At 40.8% G+C, this 24,311-nt stretch overlaps 1 protein-coding gene across 2 annotated transcripts in view; it reads left to right on the plus strand.

The window, feature by feature from the left end:
* Nucleotides 1-16,063, plus strand: part of impact (impact RWD domain protein) — a 28,989-nt gene extending 12,926 nt beyond the window's left edge. The window contains exons 8-11 of one of the 2 annotated variants that reach the window (XM_080430177.1): nucleotides 1,197-1,270; nucleotides 4,123-4,222; nucleotides 9,953-10,087; nucleotides 15,534-16,063. In XM_080430177.1, the coding sequence (XP_080286303.1) occupies nucleotides 1,197-1,270; nucleotides 4,123-4,222; nucleotides 9,953-10,087; nucleotides 15,534-15,593 (369 nt within the window). In that variant the 3' untranslated portion in view covers nucleotides 15,594-16,063. The remainder of the gene's footprint in view (nucleotides 1-1,196; nucleotides 1,271-4,122; nucleotides 4,223-9,952; nucleotides 10,088-15,533) is intronic. The other variant, XM_080430178.1, reaches the window with a different exon arrangement.
* Nucleotides 16,064-24,311: the final 8,248 nt, after the last annotated feature.

Genomic DNA, 24,311 nt, shown 5'->3' on the forward strand with positions numbered 1-24,311 from the left:
ATTCAGACAGCTAGAATCTCTGAGATGGAAAATCAATACCACTTTCAACCCTGTCATTTAGGGTGAAAATAGATTTTACTTCCTTAAATTTCCCCCCAAAATGTTCCCAACACTTTTATATCAATGATACTGTATACACATGTTGTATACTGTGTGTATATATATATATATACTGTATAGATACATATATTATTATTGATGAATTACTTTTTTTAAATAGCTAAAATAGCAGATCTACAAGCTCACAACGCTGCTATTTTCAACGTGCGACACCATCATTTAAAATAGGGCTCAAGTTGTTCATTGCATTTCATTTGTATCATTCTCTCATGCTAATATTTTAATTACGTTTTATTATCCTTCCCTTCTTTGTGCTTTTATCTGCTTGCATAAATGAGGCAATGCAGCTGGTCGCCTGTCTTGTTTGTGTGTGATCTCTGTTAAAAATGTACGTGTTTATGTGAAGATGAGTCAGACTTTGTGCGTAACAAAGTCAAGGACAGCCGGTGTCAACTGCAACTTCAGAGAAGTACAGTACGTAGTGCTACTTGCACAGTGGCGTGCAGGAAATCCGGGTTTACTAATTAGAAAACGCATGGCCTCTAACTTAACCTCAGAGAAAGCACTGCAATGCAGAATGCTTGCAACACTCTTTACCTCTAAATGTTCTCAGACCTCCGTGTTGCTGTAATGTATATGAGATGCCTGCGTCAGATTAATAGAACAACATCAGTGTCATTGAGTCATTCTTTTGCTTCATACATAGAAAAGTGTCGCTGTTGGGTGGAAACCTTGTATCCACAACTGTTACTTTTCAGAAAATTGAAAAAAGACCCTGTGTTCCAGTGGATCAAGTAATTATTTAGTCACAAGCTCTTGTTGATACTTAAAAGAATAGGAAAACATAAAAAGTTGAAATATGGTGATGGAGATAATGAGATTTCTACCTGACAGCAATGAAAGGGATCAAACAGTTTATTTATGAGTTGTTTATGGATAGCACTGACTGTTCTGAGTTATGCTCAAAGTGCAGATCATGAAAGTATGCTCAATCTCCATATAAATGCTTTTCCACAGCTGTGTCGTTTAGGAAAGACTTAATAAAATGTACTTATTTTGCCTTTTGAAATAAAAAATATATAATAGCCTACAAACCCTGAATATTATTCACTGTTTTTATCTTTCTGACATTGCAGGTTAAAGTTGTCCTGGACAAGCTGTGTGAAAACAAGAAAATCGCGAGTGCCACGCATAATATTTATGCATACAGGTCAGTTCATGTCTGCGTTGGTCTCAACATGCAAATTAGGCCAATGTGTTTTGTGGCATTATACAAGTATAAATACTTTTGAAATATTCCTAACACAACATTTAAAAGTTACCAAAGGTCTGCATGTGTGACTCTGAAAGTGTAAGACTAAAAGATTCTATAAGCCCCACTAGCGCCGCTTCTCCTCTGGTCAATTTATTTTGTTATAACAAACGGTTCAAAGGTTAAATGTCTTTGCAAATAGGGGACAGGGCTAACTCCAATGGTAGCCCAACACAACTAACCAATGTCCAACACAAAAGGTCCTTACAGTAACCATTTCTCCACATACTGCTATCTTTGGGATTCCAGAAGACTATGCCCGGTTCACTCCCAGACAATTAGAGATTTTGGCTTTCACCTCTTTAATAGTAAGACGCCATCTTCTTCTCCAGTGGAAGTCTACTAAACCACCCTCTAGTACCCAATGGCTGAGAGAAGTAATGTCCTTCGTAAAATTAGAAAGGATAAGATATTCTACCAGAGGTAATCTAACTACATTTCATAAGAAATGGGATCCTTTCCTGAAATTTTTTAACTCCATCTAATCCCCATGCACTTGCAGAATGACCGAGGCCCCCCCTCCTCTCTTCCCCTCTCCTTCTTTCCCCCTTTACCTCCTTTCCTATGTCTCTCTTTCTATTTGGTCTTTGTTTTTATACTCTTTGTTTTAAAAAGCAAAATTATGTACCATGCTCTTCTTCTTGTTATTTTAATTGTTCCTTTTTCTGATGTCTGTTATGTTTGTTTGTTTAAAAAAAAGAGAAAACATTTAAGGAAGTAGGCAAGACTAATGACCATATGCTGACAATTTTCATTTCATGTATGCTTAAAACAAGCTTGATATATACGATCATACTGAACGAAATGACTTTGTACCTATCTTTCAATAAAAATATTAATGAAAAAAAACAAAAGGTCCTTACACACCGGCGAATATGCGAATATACGCAAAATTCGGACTCGTTCCGAATAATTAAAAGACGCTTTTTCGCTTCGCGAAACTGATGTGGACGCTTGCATTGACTTTATAAGGTTTAAAAAAAAAACGTATTTATTCGCATGAAGAATTCGCCCCGGTGTGTAAGGACCTAAACAGTTGACATTGCCATCCCTAGAGCCCTGCTACTCGGCTGTGGGAATTCTGCATAATGAGTACTTTCACTTTTGCTACTTTAAGTATATTCTGATGCTAATACTTTTGTAGTTTGGCTTAAGTAAGATTTTGAGTGCAGGACTTTTACTTCATGAGCAAAGTATTTCCACACTGTAGTTTTGTTAGTTTTACTTAAGTAAAAAAATCAGAGTTACTTCTTCCATTGTTGGCGGCCTCAAAATGTAAAAATTGACCCAAGGGTAGCGCTAGAAAACAGGTTCTGGGGGTCACCAATATCCAAATAGTTCTGCCTCTGGGGAGCATTAATGAGCTCAGTAAAGCCAGCTACACACTGTACGACTTTTAAATGATCAGGGAGTCATCAGATCGTTATGTATTTCACACTACACAAGTCTCTATCTTGAAATCGGCTGTCATAATATCGTTGTGGTTTTCACACTACACGATTGATTGCCGACAAGGGATCACTCACTGCAATAGTTCACCAGGACACGATCTAGACCCGATACATTTAGTTTTTTATTCCAATCTATATTACATTACATTAGGCTACATTGTATTATCACATCTCCGACATCTGTCTAATCACGAAAGCGTGCAAGGTCCCCGTGATATGTGCGCGAGAGCGAGACAGGACACTAATGATTTTCCTTAAATCATTCTCTGTCTCTCTGTTACGGAGATGCCCCCTATACAGGCACCTCTCCTAATAGGAATATATGGATGATAAATGAAACGGCTATGCTCTAGGGTCGTCCTTATATGGCGAGTATAATCTACCACTATATGAGACTGAGCCGATGACCGATAAGTGCGTTCAGAGATATTTCAGTTCTGTAAGAATAATATTGTAACTAATAAGAAAGGAGAAGATCCCTTCGAATCACAGGTAACTGGCCTTACGACCCACCTACCTAACTACCAGACTCAATACCGACATCGGTTACTCGAGCCCCCCACGCAGAAGTTCATACAACTCCCTGTGAAGACCCTCACAAGGATACCGCTCTGATCAGCGGCACTGTGGGCATTCTGCTACCAGCTTTCCACCCACTAGAACAGTCATTACAAGAACTAGTTCGCCCCAACAATCTCTGCGTCTCTCTCTCCGCACGTGCGCACAGTCGCTCAGTCACACACACACAGTCACACACACAGTCGCACACGCACACGCACACACACGCAGGCATGCAGGCATGCACACACACACAGCAATATTTATATAGCTACCAATATGTACTGTATGACACCTGAATTTACCCAAGGAACAAAGGTCTATAGCCTATATTGATATACATCGATAGATACAGACAAACAGAAATAATTTCTGTCTGTCTGTGAGCAACACAGATCTGGTTGGGGTGCATCAGAGCTCCAAAAAAGGTCCCTGACAGCATAATCAAAGCAAATGTCTTGCAGTGTGTAGTAGCCCTAAGTTTCATGGCAATGTGTCCAGTTGATTTTGATATTTCTTGTGTGAAAGTTGAAATGTTGGCCTAAGGGCCGTGCTATAGGAAAGGCCCATGGGGCCACGAAAAGCAGTCGGGTTAATCGATTCAGATCATGAAGGTGAACAGCAAATTGAGTTCTGGTTGCTGCCCGCAGCCAGTACAACTTGAAGTACAAGAATTGCAGCTTTACATTCAGACGGACTGAAATGACCTTCACATTTTCTATCTCCGCTGTGCTGTTGTAGAATCCACTGTGAGGACAAGCAGTGCTTCCTGCAGGACTGTGAAGACGATGGTGAAACGGCTGCAGGAGGAAGACTGCTCCATTTACTGCAGGTTCACTGTGTACTAACAGTGCTTATTAAACTTTTTCATGTCAAGGATGTATTTGGCCACGGACCCCCATCTGTAAATGTTTTGTACCAGGGGCTCCCTGGTACAAAACCACCTTCTCCACCCCGTCCAGACAGAGTAGCCCCATCGACGGAGCCAGCCTTCCTGACCAGCCTATTCAGGTTCTCCGGCATTTATTTGACCCCCCCCCCCCAGCAGGCAATTGCAAAGAAGAGGGCACTAGCCATTACAGACTGATAGAATATCTGCAGCATTTGTTACACACCGTGAACGACTTGAGCCTCCTCAGAAAGAACCGCCTACTCTCCATCCCTATAGCTTTCCTTACAGACTGATAGAATATCTGCAGCATTTGTTACACACCGTGAACGACTTGAGCCTCCTCAGAAAGAACCGCCTACTCTCCATCCCTATAGCTTTCCTTTCACATAGAAGAAAATCAATACGGACAAATATTTGGCACCAGCCAGGGGTGCAATGCTCACTGGACGGCCTTGCACGCCGTGCCGGAACCTATTTGACCAGGAGCACATGCATAGATTTAAAACTACTTTAAATTCGCACCTCAACAAAGTTTTCAAAGGCTCCCGACTCGCACCTAGCGAATTAACATAGGAATAAGCCTAGATGCATATCAATTGTCCATTGTGTGACTTGCAGTGTAGGTGTTAAGCGACGTGCGCGTCACGTCATTGAAATAGAGTGCAAGAACATACCAAATGAGCATTGCACGCCTGGCACCAGCTGTAAGCGGTCAGTCTCATTAGTTTCCCTTTCAGGTGATAGAATTCTCACAGAAGAAAGAAGACAGTGATGCAGTATAAAACAGTACCATTCGTATCAAACAGTTCCAGAGAAATACGGGAACATAATTATGTTCCAATATTTATCTTGGACACATTATTATTTGGCACCATTGAAAGCGGTTAGTTCCAACACATTTCCCTAGACTAGCATGGATTGACCCCTGCTTGCTGTGTGTGTGTGTGTGTGTGTGTGTGTGTGTGTGTGTGTGTGTGTGTGTGTGTGTGTGTGTGTGTGTGTGTGTGTGTGTGTGTGTGTGTGTGTGTGTGTGTGTGTGTGTGTGTGTGTGTGTGTGTGTGTGTGTGTGTGTGTGTGTGTGTGTGTGTGTGTGTGTGTGTGTGTGTGTGTGTGTGTGTGTGTGCACGGCCTTTGTGTGTGTACAGCCTTTGTGTGTGTGTGCATGTCATTAAAGGAGAATTTTGGACTAAAGTTTTCTTACCTTTTCTATGACATTATGATATCTTAGGATGAATGGTACAGTAGAAAAATTTCATAACTCCACCCCTGAGCCGCCACAGCTTAAAAGGTGCGCGGATAGGCCTTAGGTTAGATCACATATTTTAATAGCTTTTTTTATTAATTGTTTTGGTGAGATCTGACGTTCATAGTGACAGAACATTGTCCCAAAAAAAAAAAAAAAAAGAAAAAAAAACAGAAGTCTCGCTAGACGAGATTGAAATCTCGAGATTTCAATCTCGTCTAGCGAGACTTCTGTTTTTTTTTTTTTTTTTTTTTTTGGTTGCATAGTGTTCTGTCACTATGAACGTCAGATCTAAAAAAAAAAAAAAATCTAGATCATTTATCTAACCTAAGGCCTATCCGCGCACCTTTTAAGCTGTGGCGGCTCAGGGGTGGAGTTATGAAATTTTTCTACTGTACCATTCCTCCTAAGATATCATAACGTCATAGAAAAGGTAAGAAAACTTTAGTCCAAAATTCCCCTTTAAGTGACCATGCTGTCTGTCTGTGTGTGTGTGTGTGCACGGCCTTTGTGTGTGTGCATGTCTTTAAGTGGCGCACATCTTGCGTTGTGTCTCCCGTTTGTGTTTAATTAGTGTAATTGGTTGCATCCATGTGCTGCAATCAGCTGCAGATTTTTTATGGCGTGCTCATACAGACGGGCGGACAAACACGCACAGTCAAATGTAGACGCGGCTGGCACCGCTAAAAATGTTAAGCACCACCAGGCTCATGTGTGACACGAAACCTGTTGTTTCGTGTCACCAGGTGTGACATGAAACGACAAGTTTGACTTCATCGGGCACACACTTCCACATTTCACAGAGAAATACACAGTAGACATAGGGTATGTTTCCCCACACTATATATACCCTTACTGTATACATTTAATGACAGTCTCAAGAGGTCCTTACAGATCTATTTGGGAGATGATGTCAAACACAAACACTTCAGCAGTGTTTACTGTAGCTTACTGTGTTGTGTACTTTACGTGTAGTAGTGGTTCAGTCGTCATTACAGAATTTCAATTTGACACTATTAACCTCTGCACACATGGACACAATCACACATGAGCAAAAACCCACACGGAACCACATGGGGAGAGAGTTCTCATGCGTTGTGCTATTCTTGGTCCCCTCCTTGTCCCCCTCTACACCAAATATCCGGCGGTAAAATCTGATCTACAATCTCGTGATGCATTCGCATATTATGACAGGCCCGGCATAGGGGCACTAACTTACGGGTCACACTCTCAGAGTTTTATTTCACACTAACAGCAGCACGGGTAAAGGTTTTGGCTTGTTTCGCAGGGACGTCACAACTAAAACAATGAATTCAGGACTGCTAACCTCAATGTACCATATTCACGTAGTGTAACAAAGAATTCATATTCACATTCATACAGTACAGTGGTTCTCAATGGTGTGCCATGTGACAAGTCCAAGTGTGCCTTGGGATTCTGTGGCAACCACACATTATTGAAACAAAGTTAGCGCTGCCTGGGTTCAGTGGCTTTCTCTCAACAGCTGCTCTTCGGTGGAACAGGTGGGTATATTTAGAGCAGAGAGAATAATTCCTGGGCACTTCAGGTGAGACTATTTTTCAGGGTGCCCCGGCAAAATAGTAAATACGTGCAGACCAGTCGAGTGCTCCGGTATTTTATTTGGGTAGTCTGTCTTGACGTGCCCAGGTAATATTCTCTCTGATGCAAGTTTTCCCTGTTGAGCACCGCCACAGACGAGCCCTTCTACCTTCAACTAGTAGCGAGTTGGACTTCTCTTTGCAGGTATATTTAGAGGTTTGTCCCTAGTGGTGCAGCCCGTATCTAGGAAAGGAATACTGAGGCTCTCTGCCTTCAGGTGAAGAGCAATTATTCTATTTTAAGCAAGGCAACAGGTAACCAACACGTTTCGACTCTTGGGTCTTCAACACACATTAGTATAGTAAAATATACTGTACAATTACACAAGAATTTGATGTATCATTACTTTTGTGCTCACTCATTTACCAAATCCCAATACAGGCAAATTCAATACCCTCAATACCCCGAACCACTTTCAGCTTGGTATCATTATAGGCAGAAATAGACAATTTTATTTAACATTTTCATTTGGTATTTTGCTTTTTTTCCCACAATGTTTTTGAAACAGCATAAGAGCTCAGCAGTTTACATTGCGGAAGAATCCTGCCATCAAAAATGCTTCCCTCTGCAAGTTTCTTTATTCTAATGTTACTGTAAGGAGGCGCGCCTCCGACCAAGTGGAGCTTACTATGTCACTGTGCTTGGGTTGTGTGTGTGTGTCTCCATGTGTCTGTGTTCACGCTCTCATTGGCTCGCGCCCCCATGTGACTCACGCTCTCATTGCCTCGCGCCCCCATGTGACTCACGTGCGTGCACTGCCTATTTGCAGCTGCCAGAGTGCGCCAGAGTGCAGGAATTTAGACAATGCTCTGCACACACACACACACACACACACACAATGTCAATGTTCTCTCCCCATCACGGTGAAATAACACGGATTACAAGTCCGTAAATACACAATATTTTCGAGTTGCGTTCGCTTCCAGCGTTCGCGCGTCTTACTTGTCTATGTTGCTTACTGCTGTAGAGATGCCATCAGAAAGATTAAACAAGAGCAGTAATTCACTTCTCTGATTTAAAAATAAGGTAATATACCCTTTCACCTTTCTATCTCGTCCCTCCACAGACGGTAGAGAGGGTAATTGCCTCTGCAGGCGTAATGTTTTCATCATCTCTCATTGGAGAGCCAATTTCGTTGGTGGTATCTGTGACTGTCTAAAACACGGCCACATGCACATCATAACGAAACTTGCTTTCATATAATCCCCAACACACGCACGCACACATGAACACATACTTCTGAGGACAAAGATTTTAAGACAGCAATTTTATATATGTAATTGTTTTATTTTTTTGCCATTTATTAACCCTAAAGTCTGAGTTAAACTTACTTGCGTGAGTGAACCATTGCGCAACTAAGTATAAATCCGATATAACTCTAACCCCAACCCCTAAACCTAACCTCTAAATGCCCAGTCTTAACCCTAACCTGAATCTTTTCTCTTGTGAGGACCAGGAAAATAGTCCTCACAATGTCTGTTTTTTAAATTCTGCTATATTTGTGGGGACATTTGCTCCTCTCAAGTATAGTAATACCAGTACACACACACACATGCACGCACACACACACGCACATTTCTATTTACCACTGGCCAGTGTACATGTGTGAAATTAAGAGCCCTTCTCTGTAGTCCAATTCTGTAATGTGTTTTCATCAAATCTGTCAGACACAATAGTGCTGATTTAGTCACCGTTAATCAAAATGGTAACATTTTATGCTCTCCAAGTTACTAATTCCAACTGCCATGAAACCAAAAATGGCACCGTCGCCCCATTGGAGAGATCTCAGAAGTCACTGGATTCTTGGCGTGCATGTGTGTGGAGCCGTGACCTTAACTGTACACACAGGTTGCAATACTGTTTGGCTCTCCCACATTTTATCAGTGATGAGTAACACAATCATTCCAGTGAAACGTAACATACCTATGTTTAGCCCAGCTAACTTTAAAGTGAATTGTGTTTCCAATGCAGTGAATAATAACCTCCTAGGTTTCAGAATTAGGTTTATAGGCTGATTCACAGCCTTGGTAGGTTGAAGTGCCACTTAAGTTCTATTTTCAATAGCGAAAATAGCCAATCGACAAGCTTGTAGAAAGTCTTTTGAAATGTTTTCACTTTCTTCTTTTTACATTTTCACCTATAATGACATGCCTAAAATAGGGACGCCAGGTCAAAAACTTGATCAGATTGCAGGTCTGTTTGACTCACAGAGCCAAGTTCCCCCTCGCTGTGTTGAAAAGCATCTGGTGCTTTGATAACTTGAAGCGTGATGCATCGTCTTGGCTTGGGTTGCTCCTTACAGTGGGAGGTGTAGATGTCGTGCCAGACTAACGTTCGTGCCAAGGCTCACAAGACGCATGGCTTGTCAGTCATTCTTCTGATATCTCTTTTTACGTCTAGCTGCCTCTATCTCACGCATGAACTCACATACACGCAAACACACACACAGCACATAGCACACTGGCACAAGCACATACATCTTGTTGCCTTAACCACTTTCAACCTCATGTCCCTATTTTGTGCATGTTATTATAGACAAAGATTTTCACAAATTGTCAAAATCTTTCAAATAAAAAATTGTCAAAATTTACAATGCAACGCATTGTGAGCTTGTAGATCAACTATTTCTGCTATTTTTGTTCCCCAGGAGTCTAATCTTGGGCCACTCTTTGCCAAAAATAGACGATTTACAAACTCAAACTTGTGAGCTTGTATATCTGCTTTTTTCGAGAATGTTAGCCCCAGAATAGAGACGCTAGGGTTCACGTGGTTAAGTGTTTCACCAACAATAGCAATGCGTTTCTTTCTCACCACAGATTCTGGATGTGCGGAACGTGATGGTGGTGGTGTCCCGCTGGTATGGAGGCATTCTGCTGGGTCCCGACCGCTTCAAGCACATCAATAATTGTGCCAGGAACATCCTGGTGCAGGAAGGATTCACCTCTGCCATGGTGAGACACCACACGTCATACAGCAGGCCTCATTAGTTGAATTCAGCTTACTGCCAGAATCTCATGTCACATTTTAAACTTGGTGAAAATCCCCCTCATTGCGAAAGATCGTCACTGTCGGGTGGAAACATTGCATACCCAAAACCTTCTCATTTTACCACTTTTCAGGAAATGGTAAAAATAACCAGTGTTCCAATGGATCCAATGTGGTTATTATTTAGTCACAAGCGGTTGTTAATACTTTTCACTGGTTAAATATTGTAAAATCCCACAGATCCCAACCCGATTAGGTTGTCGCTAATCATTATTGTTGCGTGACACTGTCATGCAACAAACTATAAGCCAGGGCATTCATTTATGAAAAAACGTAAAAAGATATGGAGATACAAGGTTTCTGCCTGACAGTGACGATTCGCATGTCAGCATCTTCTCCTCATTACTGTGTAAACATAACACACTCATCATAATACAGCACATGACAGTAGGAACTAGAAAGGTGCGCTCAATAGAGCGCAAATCTCCACCAGGATGTATGCCTGAATAATAATAGCAATATGTGAAGTGAAATTCCTGCCTAGAGCCATGACAGGGTAGTGTGGCATGTGATTACCCGTTAAATATCTCTAGTACTGTCTTCCTTCCTCTCCAGCTGAAAAGTAATGGCATGTAGGATGAGAGGTACGCAGCTATATCTATCACCTAAGAGACCTCAGACCTGTGTGTGCATGTGTGACAATCGACATAAGATGTAGAGAGAGAGAATAGACAGATTGCTTTCTCAACCCATCTCATCCCTATTATGGGCTTGTCAAATAGGCGGACATTTGGCGAAAATAGCCGATCTATAAGCTCACAATGCGCTGCGTTTCGGCAAACAGGTGCCTTGAGGGGGGTCCTTGAGGGGGTTCCAGGGGGTCCCTAGCCAAATGATTGATAGTTAGGAACTAAATGGATCCTTAGGTGTCTGTAACTCTGCGATTGTACAAATGGAACCAAATGGACCCTTCTTCTTCTTTCGGCTTATTCCCATAAGGGTCACCACAGAGATCATCTGTTTCCGTTCTGTGCATCTTCTTGAGTCACTCCAGCCACCTGCATGTCCTCTCTCACTGAATGCATAAACCTCCTCTTTGGCCTTCCTCTTCTCCTCTTGTCTGGCAACTCCATCTTCAGCATCCTTTTCCCAATGTACCCCTCATCCCTCCTCTGCAAATGTCCAAACCAAGAGGGTGTTCATTTGTACACTCTCAGAGTTAATTGCCTCTGCCAGGCCAATGGAATGGCCAAGACTATGTTTCCAAGACTATGTTTTCGCCCCTGTCTGTGTGTTTCCACTGCGTTCATGATTTATGTAATATATTTATGTATGAAGTAATATAAATAAAATAAATATCCCAAAATTGGTGGCACTATGGGACGATATGAAATATTTGGGGCAGAGGTTCTGCTCTGGCCTCCAGGGCAGTGGTTCTCACAGTGGGGTCCGAGGACCCCCAGGGGTCCTTGAACAGGTTCCAGAGGTTCCCCAGAAAAAAATTGTTAACATAAAGCATCAAAATCATAGCCTGCAATCAGCCGAACGGAGCGAATCAGTCTGGATTCCAGGCTATCAAAATCATACATCAGCTATTTGAAAATAGCCGATCTACAAGCTCACCTGTTACCTATCCACTTCGTGCCTTGTGGCACATAAGGCCTTTTTTCTGGTTTCTGTAAAAATGTGTGTTTTCTGAAAACGTTTGAGGAACACTGTTATACATATTAGTAAGTTGTAACAATCGCCCTTTTACTCTTAAGGGAAAATTATTAACTAAAGGAAATTACAACAGGATTGGCAGGTTTTGAACTTAAATACTTTATATAATAAAGCCACAAAATAAATAATTGACAACTCAAATGGTAGACAAATAATACACCTCGGGTTTATACTAGGTTTCTGTCCCTGTATCTCTTTCCCTAATAAAAGTAATAAACAAGCAAACAAACAAATAAATCAAAAACAAACAATAGTCACTTTACCCGCCCCTCCCAGCCCAAACAAATCCCACTGTCCTTTGTAACCCTGCGGATCACAAGTCACACATAAACAATAAACAAGCACGCACGGTGTTTAGATGTCCGTTACGCACGCACGCGGTTTAAATAAGTAAACAAACAGTCCCCGCGACCGTCCTCTTCTTACCGCGCTCCCGCGACGCAAACGTCTCCTTAATCCAAACGAAAAGAAAAGTCTCTTCCATGCACAGCGGCCCAAATAATAACTACGTTTCGGGGTAACCCTATAATTTGTAATCCACAAAGAAATATGACGCTCGGTTTGGTCTCACCGGCCTCGGCTCCAATCCCGACCGGCGTCTCGATCCCAGAACCGCAGCGCTCGAGTCCCACAGCACGGCAGCAACGGCAGGTCTGCTGGGCTCGAATGTTCTTCGTTGGTGGCTGCAGTTAACTATTACTATGTTTAAACTTGGTTACTTTAAACTGTGTAACTGGCGCCTCGGAGACCTCCGCTTTACACCCGTCCTCACTGGTACACGGTTTGTTTGATCTCCCCTCCCCCCGTGTCACACCCTCTATTAGTAAAGTCGGGTGGCACAAATCGTTCAATCAACCACTGATCAGACCCATTACCCCTCACGTGAATAGGAAATGTTCATATCTCTCAGAGTGTCCAACATGTCACATATCAATCAGATATAATAACGTGCATAAGTACATCAGATGTTACATATCAAACAGATATAATAACACCCCTAGATCAAGCAGATAAATATAATAAATATAATGTGCATTTGTCACAAAGTGTCTACGTGAATCCTGAGGATCAAACACACGTTTGCTTTCACCAGCCTTAAAGTACCAGGCTGGTGTGCTTTGAAGTGTGCTTTGAAGTCATGGTATTTATAGCACTTTGACATTGAGTTTTGATCCTAGACGGCAAACCTTCAATTTAAAAAAGTAACCCACTTAAAAAAAGAAATATCTAACCCTAACCCTCTGGTTCCAGTTCAGCTTCAAAGTTTTTAGCCCCTAAGCCTGTTCACACGTCCTTAACACATTCCACGCCAGAGTTTAATATCATAATGTACTCACCAGTGCCAGCGATTTATTGTTGTTTTTTAGTTTTTTTCACGTCGCCACAGACTTCGCTAAATACCTTAAGATCGCGCGTTAAACTGTTTGTAGACACACAGGGTAGCTGTGTGAGTGGCCCAGAGAAGACCGTTTCAATCGGCGACATTCCATTTTGCAGTAGTCGCGGTTTATGTTAAACTGCGTTCAGCGAGGAGAAAAAAAAGTCAGAGATAATGGCGGATTAGGGGAAGATTTAGAGCGACGGCGGGTGGGAACGAAAATCTCCGGATACGGATATTTCCATATCCGGGTGTGCTACAATGAAATGTGTCACTGCGAGGGAGGCCTACAATGAAATGTGAACCTGCGAAAAAAAGACCACTTCGCGTAGATCTACGCGATTGGCACGCAATGTGTTAATGAAAAGATCTTGACTTTTAAAATTGAAAGGTGTGTGTGTGTGTGTACATTTGTGTACATATGTAATGTGTGTGTACATTTGTGTGCATATGTTTGTGTGTGCAAACTTGGTATCTATTGTGACGTGTGTGTGTGTGTGTGTGTGTGTGTGTGTGTGTGTGTGTGTGTGTGTGTGTGTGTGTGTGTGTGTGTGTGTGTGTGTGTGTGTGTGTGTGTGTGTGTGTGTGTGTGTGTGTGTGTGTGTGTGTGTGTGTGTGTGTGTGTGTGTGTGTGTGTTCAGTCGGTAGCGTGCTTCAATCACAAGGTTCTGGGTTCAATTCCGGGCAAAACTGTTTCAAGGTCAGTCCACACCAATGCAACTCCTTGCAACTGCCATTAGGGATAATGGTTGCAAGTAGTTGCATGTTGCATTGGTGTGGACTGGCCTTAAGGCATGCCGTAAGTACTGGGAGCTGACGGTAGGTGTGGCGCTCTACCTCAGCAATCCATCTCCCAGTGTCTAGCCCACGGGTGGGCACTATTTTCTTCCAGAGGGAGTGACTTTGATAAAGTGGTGGAAGGGCCGAAACTTGAAAGACATACTGCTGAATTATATCAAAACTGCATGAATTTTGTAGGGTAATGGTTCAGGTGAGATTCTTTATGGTTAGGGTAAGGTGATATCATCGAATTTATGTGTGCATGACATTTTATGTTGTAGCTTTTCCCTTCATTGTCGAAGTTCTCTAAATGGGAATTGCAAGAGAAAGATAGTAAGATACTGTATCTGTATGTGGAAACTTAGTCTGGATTAAACCCAAGACAACAAGACTACACTTTATTTAAACCCAGGCCGGCTGTTAAAGGGGTAGTTCACCCCCCAAATAACTTTTTTTCTATTGATTACTCACCCCATGGAGCCTTGAATTCATGGATATTTATTTGTTTTTGTCGCATTCCTTCCTTTATTATTTGATTATAATAAATTTAGCCCCATTGATTCCGGTAGGAGACACAAATGCATTTGTGTCTCCTACCGGAATCAATGGGGACACATTTATTATAATCAAATTATTGGCTTAGGAATGTGACAAAAACAAAAAAATATCTATGAATTCAAGGCTCCAGATGGTCAGTAATCAATAGAAAAAAAGTTATTTTGGGGGTGAACTACCCCTTTAAGTCATCTTTATACTGCCTTTTTATTGTATTCTTAAGCCTTGTACACACCAAAAGAAGTTAAAGAAATATGTTTTCTTCATTTTAATGTAATCTTTATTTGTTGTGTACAAGGCTTTATCCTATTTTTACTAGTGTTACTACTTATTCTGTAACCTATATTCCTTACCTTTATCTCTCTTTCATCTTTACTGAGGTGCTGCTATGACAACTGAGTCTCAAGGACTTTGCCATTGGCACCAGTTTTGCAGAATGCCATCTGTGTTTCTCAATTGGTTTATTATTTACAAGTGTGGGAAAAAGATACACTACACTGCTGTCATATCGAATTTCTAAAGAGTTTAAAAAAAAAAGAGAATTTCAGAGTCAGGACTCAAGGAAAAAGAAAATCAGTGTTTTATTACACCCCCGCTGAAACATAATAAATTATATCCTAACAGCAGCTCAAATTATGAAAATCTTGTTGTTTTGTTGTACGCTTAAATAGGAAACTTTAATTACAAGCATCTCTAGCTTTCGCAGTAGTGTCATGAGTTTATGCCAGCGGTTCTCAAACCTTTTCATGTCAAGGACCCGCAAATTAGATTTCAGGAGTGGATTTGATGAAGTACCAGTTGTAATATCTACTGTATTAACAACAGTAGTCTGATAACGAGTACAGTATCAGCACAAGACAAGGAAAGCTCTGCAGTAGGAAACCAGAGGGACACAAAATCTGTCAAATGGAGTTTGTGAATATACATTTCATATAACAAATTTCATGTTCTGATGATTTACTGTTGTCTTTCCACAGGACGAGGCAAGCAAGTCAGGAGGGAAGAGTAAAAAACAGAAAAACAAGAAGACAAAATGAATCTGGGAAAAACTCAAATAAATTTGACTTGATGCCATGTCATGGTGTTGTGACTTCTGAACAGTATGTAATGAGGGCATATTTCAGTGTCCCTCTGATTAAGGTGAATGTGTACCGATACGTGAATTTCCTGCCAATAGATGACAACCTATCACCTTACTAACACGACGGGTCGAAGCCCAGTATATGGCTGGACCTTGTGTGGGCAATGTGTTAAATTGTGGGTGATTTGTTAGAGGGATAGCGGTCCCAATAATGTTTGTTGTTAAATTGTGGTGAAAAAACATATCGCATGGTTGAGCTACTTAACGCTGATTAAAACGTTATAAATGTAGTTGCAAGTGCAATACGATTGCAGTACGTCATTTCTTAGGATGTAAGATTTTTTTCAAAGAAAATAAGTGTTGACTCAAATGTGCGCTCTCCCTCGTGCCTCTCAGCACATTGTTAATGTCGGGCAGAAACCTCACATCTCCATATTTAATTTGTCTTTTTTTTAAGATCCCCCATTCGTTGTACAAGAGTGTCACACAAAAGTAGTGAAAATGGCATGTTCATGTTGTGAATTTTTTAATGTTTTTAAAACAATAATGAAAAAGGAACCGTTTTGGACATAAAGGTTTCCACCCGATAGCAACGACATGGAGAGCTGTTTTCTCTTCTACTCTGCTCCATGTAATGATGTAACAATGGTGGATTGTTAAGAGAGCAGGACCAGATGCTTGATTTGAAATTATAATGAAGCAGATGACATGCAGTAATTGGAAAGGGTAGAGTTTATGAATTACTTAGTATAGTCAAGTCAAGGCGATTGTATTTGCATAACAATAAGTAGTAACATACTCCTTTGGCAACTTTTGGTGCAAGCTTTGTTGGTACTCTAAACTAAACTACAATATCTGATTAGAGTTTTGTCAAAAGGTCAAAACATTACCAAAAGGTGCCCATTAACCGTGAAATACGGATAAGGGAGCTGGCACTGTCCCTAAACGCTATTCTGCGCCTGCTATACCCGCTCTGCATTATGCCGACTCCATTATTTGTGCACGGAGGTGTGGCCGTGGGCATGTTGTTGCTATATCCCCAAAATTGCTATTCTGCCCACCTTTGGGAAAGCGTATTATTAATAGGCCACATGAGCACTTCAAACCTATATATGTCGTCCATTAAACAATGTGCATATTTATATGTTGGCTATTTGAAAATAGACGATCTACAAGCTCACAACCGTTCTACCATTATTTACAAGCAACTTCAGAAAAACAAGCCCAATGTGGCTTATAATAATCAGACCAGGCAACACTGCAGACAGGGAGAAAGGAGAGCGTAAGATTGGATTGGGGATAATGGCTAGCGCAGTCTTCTCTTAAAGGTAACGGCATCTGGCACGGTGATTGGTTTTATCATTGTAACGCCCAAACCACACCTGCATAATGTAATGGGTAGTGCAGGTGTTTTGCGGGTAAAGCAGGTGTCCCAGAATAGCAACTTTTGCGGGGGAATGCCCCTTGCCTAGTCATAAATCCCATGGGTTTAGCCACTTCTGCACTGAATAGGGCCCATGGAGCGCAATGGGGTCAAATATTATATATACAGTACAAAATTAAAATATGCCATGACAAGATCCCTAGTTTCGCATCGGGGATAGTTTGGGGATTTACAATAAAATTTGCCTTGTTTGGTTTGACCATGATTATATTAATTTAATTACCATGCAATGCTCATATTTCTATGACGAATTCTCAGTCTCATGTTCCATTGCATATGACACGGCGCTGGAGCAACTCGGATGATTTTTATTTTAATTGATTGATTGATTGAATACTTTATTAGACAGAAATGTAAACAGCACGAGGTGCAGTCAGACATTTGGGCTAAAAGGATAACACAAGAAAGTCCTGGTGACTTGTTTCCATTGTGGTCCTATGTATTCAATTCATCAACATAGCATAACACCAAAATGCAATATCATCAACAAATATATAACACTATATTAAGTAGAAAAGGGGAAAACATATCAGCAGTGAATGCCATCTCCTTTCTATGGGAAAAGTGAGTTTACCTCCCCATGTGATCCACATTTGTTAAGGGATGGTGTCAGGTTTAACCTCGGAACCAATTAGCATTTGAAGCACACAATTCATGCCATTTTTGGTGGGTCAAAAGTGGAGCGCATTTTATCGAAGGAAACCAATTTCAGATTGGCCCTTGGACTGAAAATGACAGAGTGTTATCTTTCCAGATTCCATAATACTTAGTCCTGTCAAGGGTGGAGAATGGAGATTATTTGAGGTCACACCTAGTTCCTATTGAACCACATGACTTTGGTCTTAAGTTGTAAGCTGGAGAAGGCCTGCTGGACTCTTCTGAAGCTACCCTGAAGTAGTTTACAAACTATCTGGGGAGGGGCGGAGGATTGTGTCGTCCGCATTAAGATGTATTGATGAATCCACTACAGAACTGGCTATATTGTTTACGTAAATGGACACCTTTAGTGACAGGGAGGGGAGATGAGTTGCTCAGATTTTAAACACTGCACTCTTTCTGTGAGATAGTTGCAGAACCAAGATAGTTAAATATCAATACTGGCAAGTCTGTCAACAAGAATAGTGTGATCAACTGTATCGGTCGATTGATAATTTCCATGCTGTCTCGCCACATTTCCTGTCTCTCTTCACTGTCGCATGGCATGCATACTAAACATAGAGATTGCAGGGAAATCTCTTTGGCTTTCATCCAGATTCACCACAGTTGCTGAATATGCATTGTTGCGTGCTAGGGGAATTAAGAATGATTACTTCATTCAAAAAAGGGATTTTTAGAAGCCTGACAACATGTTAAGATAATACTCATTTATACTCGCAGACATTAAACTGAAGCCAATATAAATGTTAACCACTTAAAGCTTACTGTACTGTATAGCCTACTTTGATGACCGGGGTCCCTCAGGGGTCTATACTTGCCTGGTCCCCTCCTTTTTTCCCTCTACGCCAAATCTCTTTGCCAAAAATAGCAGATCTACAAGCTCACACTGCGTCGCTTTGCAACAAGATTTTAGTTTGTCGATTTACTAGTTTCGCTGAATGTTCACAGCTATTTTAACCGTTATAACATGCCCTGAATAGCGATGCTGCAGTTCAAGTGGATTAAGCAGAGATAACTGCAGTGCATTATAGGCCTGTAGGAACTTAATCAACCATGCACAGACCTTTTTCACAGCAGACTTTTTGATATTCAATAGATGAAGATAGACACACCTGAAGCCACTGACCTTAGTTTGAGGTCTGTGTGCCAGCATAAAGTTAAGGAGCTGTCCATGGTGGTAACACCTAAATGAAGCGCACCCAGAGTTTTTAACCCCACAGTGGTTCCCAAACTTTTTAGCTCAAGACCAAAAGAGACATTAGATGTTTGCCCGGGACCCAAACTAGTGAAAATAGCAGATCTACAAGCTCACAACATGTCGCTTCGTGTCACGTTGGGAGCTTGTGGATCTGCTATTTTCACTAGACCTACTTATTTTTTCTTTTTTTTTTATCTATGGAAATTATTTTATTTTTTGATTTTTGACTTAAAAAGGTCTCCTGTGAAAAGGGGTCAATTGATAGTTGTAATGGTGTGTGTTTTTGTTTAAAATAGTATTGATAATTAATGTGATGAAAAAATCCCTTGGGTACCACTCCATTTGAAGTTAGACACGTCCCAGAATACAATGGCCCTTTAGGCAAACATAAACTGCTTCTTAGAATTATATTCAAGAGTTCATCCAGCAGATTAACCACTTTCAATCTTGCATCCCAAGTGAACATCTTGTGTGAAGCAGCAGTCTGTCAACAACATGGCCTGATGGCCAAGCCAGAACGAAAGATTAATGATGAACACAGAGTGCTTCAGCAAACATGGGAGGAATAATGTACATTTGTGGAAGGCAATAATAAGCCAGTGTGCCTCCTTCGCCAGAAAACAATTGCCGTTTCAAAACGTACAAATGTTCACTGTGATACCTGTCACAGTAAGTTCAGCTTTTCCACCGGGGATCAATGTAAGAAAAGACAAAATTCTAATTGTAACTGGCCAACAAGATGAGATTCAGCTGTAAGGAAAGTGAAGTGGTACTATTCTATTTTATGTTTGTTTCAAACAAGAAATAACTAATTTCAAGTATATTTTGTTTGAGTATATTGCCCTTTTCTGAATCATTACAATTACAATTTGTTCCCATTGTTGTGCTCTTATTTTGGGAGCTTGAAACAACAACAAAAATAGGAACAAGAACATGTTTCCAAAACGTTATTTAAATTGTTTTGAACAAGATTGTAGGAATTGTATTGTTTGTTCCAAGAGAATGTGATATGGCCTGATTTCAGCATGAGTATTAACCACTTACTTACTTACTTACTTACTTACTGTATTCACCTCTGATAATTGTCCTCTGAATAATTGGAACAGCAATCTGTTCATTATGTTCTCTTCACATTTTGTGAATAAAGCCTAATTTCTTAACATCATCATTAATCATTCCATGACAATCTTTTTGTTCATTAAAGGACGACTTCACCCATTTTCAACCTATCTTCATATAATTGGTCCTCACTAATGCTCATGATAAAATGGTACTATTTTTTCTACTTGGTCTGTGTCTCATAGGAGGACTGTGGACAGTTCAGAAACCTGTCTACCAGTGACATCATCGTTAGGCAGGATTTTTTTTCCCAACAAGATTTCATTTATTTTATTTAGATTTGTATTAAGGCGAGAACAATGGCTTCTATTATTGCATTGCAACTTTCCAGGAATACAAAGCCTGCAGTTTCTATATTAGCTTGGATTCCCCATCGATGATGTCACTGGTAGACGGGATTCTGAACTGTCCACAGCCCTCCTCTGAGACACAGACCAAGTAGAAAAAACATTTTATCATGAGCATTAGTGAGGACCAATTATATGAAGACAGGTTGAAAATGGGTGAAGTCGTCCTTTAAGGTTTTCCCTTATAGATGGAAATGTGGCTTTTTACTGTGTGTTTCCTTAATTTTTAGACTAGTCATAAAGTCTGTTACAAAATAAATTTGTAAACGTCCAAAATAGGACTTTTCGGCCCTTGGACTTTTGGAATTTTGCTCATAAGGGTGATACGAATTAAATGACTTTAGATGATTTGAAATCATGACACTAATACAAAGTTGCTACAGTACAGAATTACTTTTTGCATTTATTTACACATAGCCTGTAACTATCACAGACCAGAAAGAGACGTGACATATCTCATAGTTGGCCACTTTCCAGGGAAATGACTGATTTGAATGTCACAGCAGGATCGCTTATCCAGTAGCCTTTCATATGTTGATGAATAACAACATTAGTGAATCTGCTGCACCTTGATGGACAATGATATTGAATTAATGGAGTCTGTGCAAATGTAGTCCTATTAGTTGAAGGAGAGCTTCTCCAAAACAAATGAGAAAAATAGAAAAAAGGAAAAATAAGATGGCAGTGTCAACCATGTTTGCACAAAATGAATGAGGGTTTTACCTCTGGCTTCCTGGAACACATCACGAAGCAGTAAATATTCTGCCACAATGGTGCATTTATATAGTAAATAGTGCTTTACATAGATTGTGCATTACATTCACCCATTCACACGCGCATTCAAACGCCGATGGCGGCGGAAACCATGCAAGGCACCAACCTGCTCATCGGGAGCAATTAGGGGTTCAGCGTCTTGCCAGGAACTAGCCAACATTAAATGACTATTGTACAGCTGATTTGTTGTGAATAATATAGGCATAATGTCAAACAATGACCGTTTGGACTTACTGCAGTAGTAAAGCCACTTCGAAATAACATGTGTAACCGAGAACCACTGCTCTCTGTGTCTCCTTTCAACTCCAATCTACATGACCGGTTAAAAACAGCTTTGACACAAGAATAGCTTTTGTAGGCCAGATATGTGTCAGAATGGGTAAAACAGGTTGGTAAAACAGTTGTTTTGTTCCAGTCTAAACCCCCCCCCCAAATATACAGTTTAATGGTCCTCAGTGGCAAAGGGCCAATGGAAAAACAGTTAAGGGCACTGGTGGATATGGCCTTGTGCAATGTTTCTATTATAGCATGTTATCATTGATATTTATTAATTATATTTTTATCATTAGAATGTGAAGAACATGAACTAGCCTCACTCACATTTGGCAGCGTCCGTGTTGCCGGAACCCTTCCAGGTTGGTGTGCCATAGATGACTGTCATAACAGAGATGTCATAGTACTTACATCCAAGTTTGTCTCCCATTAAGTCGGTGTGTCATACATTACTGGAAACTTTGACAATGCCTCTCAGCTAATCACAACCAGTCAGTGACTTCAAGCACCTCACATCCACATCATCGAGGAACTCCACGGGGATGAGCACACTGGTCACGTTGTGAAGATGGCACAGAAATGCCTTTCACGGGGCGTTCGCTGCCCTAGCGGTCCAGGCGCATACCACGTATGATGGTAATCCAGCTTGACAGCGTGTCGCGGGTTCGATTCCCGATCCCAATGACCTTTGCTGTATGTCACCACCCCATCTCTCTCCCCATTTCCTGTCAGCCTACTATCGTATACTATCCTATCAATAAAGGCAGAAAAAGCCAAAAGAAAATCTTAAAAAATAAATGCCTTTCACCTCAGACGGCTGAAGAAGTTTGGCATGGGGCCCAATATTCTAGCTCTGCGATCCTTCTAAAAAGGCACCATGAAGAGAAATCTCACTGGCTTGGTATGGGAACTGTACTGCCTTCAACCACAAAGCTTTGTAGAGGATTGTGCAAACAGCCCAGTGCATCAGTGGATGTGAGCTTCCCTCTATTCAGAACATATATAACAGACATATACAACAGTCAGCCATAGAGTGTTTCAGAAGCTACCACATGGCAAGCGGTTCTTCACCTTCAAGGCCAAGACCAGTAGGCTCCGAAACAGCTACTGCCCCAGACAAACAGTCACACACACACACACACACACACACACACACACACACACACACACACACACACACACACACACACACTCTTGACAATTGGGGAAAAAAACTTTAATTTATTTTATTTCTTAATACTCAATTATGCCGGGAAAATATATTTTTGTTGACTATTAAACCATGTAATGGGCCAACCTCGCACAGTTAATAATATTTAGAAGTAGAACCCACACAACATTTAAAGCACCTCACAGTATGCTAGTGATCAATGTACATACTTAGTTACTTCTTTGCTATTAATTGTTATTCTTAATTCCTTATTTTGTCATCGTTTTCTCCACCAGGCCAAAAGGAATCAGTTTAAGGTGAAGGGAAAATTATTCTCAAAGTGAAAAGTGGGGGGAAAAACAAGGGGAAAGGGAAAAACAAACAGACAGACAGACAGACAGAAAGACAGACAGACAGACAGACAGACAGACAGACAGACAGACAGACAGACAGACAGACAGACAGACAGACAGACAGACAGACAGACAGACAGACAGACAGACAGACAGACAGACAGACAGACAGACAGACAGACAGACAAATAAAGCAGAATAAAAGCAGACATGTGTAGCAGGGAGCTCCAGCAGTTATATAGGGACAGAGGTAAGGAGAGGCTTTCATGTGCAGTCTGTTTTCACTGGTTACTGTAGATGAAAGCTGTGCACATGATAATGAGGTTACGGACAATGCTATCGACTGCTGCTTTTTCCACAAATCGTCTCTGTCGGTTGGAAACCTCATATGTCCAAAACTGTAACTTTTCATGATTCAAATTCAAAAGAAGCAAAAGTATCAGATCTACAAGATCAAAACGTGTCACTTCGCACCGCGTTTCGAGCTTGTAGATCTGTTGCTTTTGATGCTTTTGTGTGACACTGCAGTATGATCAAGTAGTAGGGCATTCATTTACGAAAAACACAAAAAAGTTAAAATATGGAGATTGTTCTGCCTGACACCAACGAAATATAATGAGCCAATTTCTCCAGGTTGTTTTTATGCCTATGCATAAAAACAACCTGTTATTCACTCAGGAAAATCCTCAGGGTTCATTTGATTTGTACAAATTTCACCAAATGCACACATCAAGAACAAATGAACACAGTTTTACTGCGTAGTAGGCTACATATCCATAATGTCCTGTAAGTCAGTAGTTCTCAAAGTGGAATCTGGGGACCCCCAGGGGTCCTTGAGGGGGTCCTCCAGCTAAATGAGTCAGTCCAAAATTAGTTTAACCACTTCAACCCTATATACATTTGCTATTCAAAAAAGGTAATCTACAAGCTCACACATTTGTATGGGGGTCCCTGGTACAAAATATTTTCAGATGGGGGTCTGTGAGCCAAATACATATACATTTTGGGGTCCTTGACATGGAGAAGTTTGAGTATACTACTGTTGTAAGCAATGGTTTTACGCAGGTTCAGGCTTCATGTGTTTCCTTAAAGGTTTCATGTATTGCCTTCAAATATGCCTGTTTGGTTGAATGTGTTCACGGTTTCCCTGGTGAAAACAAAAGACAGTTTATAACATTTTAACTCACTGCAATTCACAGCAGTTATAATTCTGCTTTATCTGCATGCCAGATACAGTATGATAATTAATATATTGTAGGCTACTTATTGTCTTTCTAATGAATGCATCAAAACTACTATAGTCTTTTGTTAGTTTGATGTTGTTAAATTCCCCAAGTAACATCCATAAGCCTAGGTTTT

The sequence above is a fragment of the Gymnoscopelus braueri genome (assembly GCF_963280865.1).
Source record: "Gymnoscopelus braueri genome assembly, chromosome: 6".
NCBI classification, from domain to species: Eukaryota; Metazoa; Chordata; class Actinopteri; order Myctophiformes; family Myctophidae; genus Gymnoscopelus; species Gymnoscopelus braueri.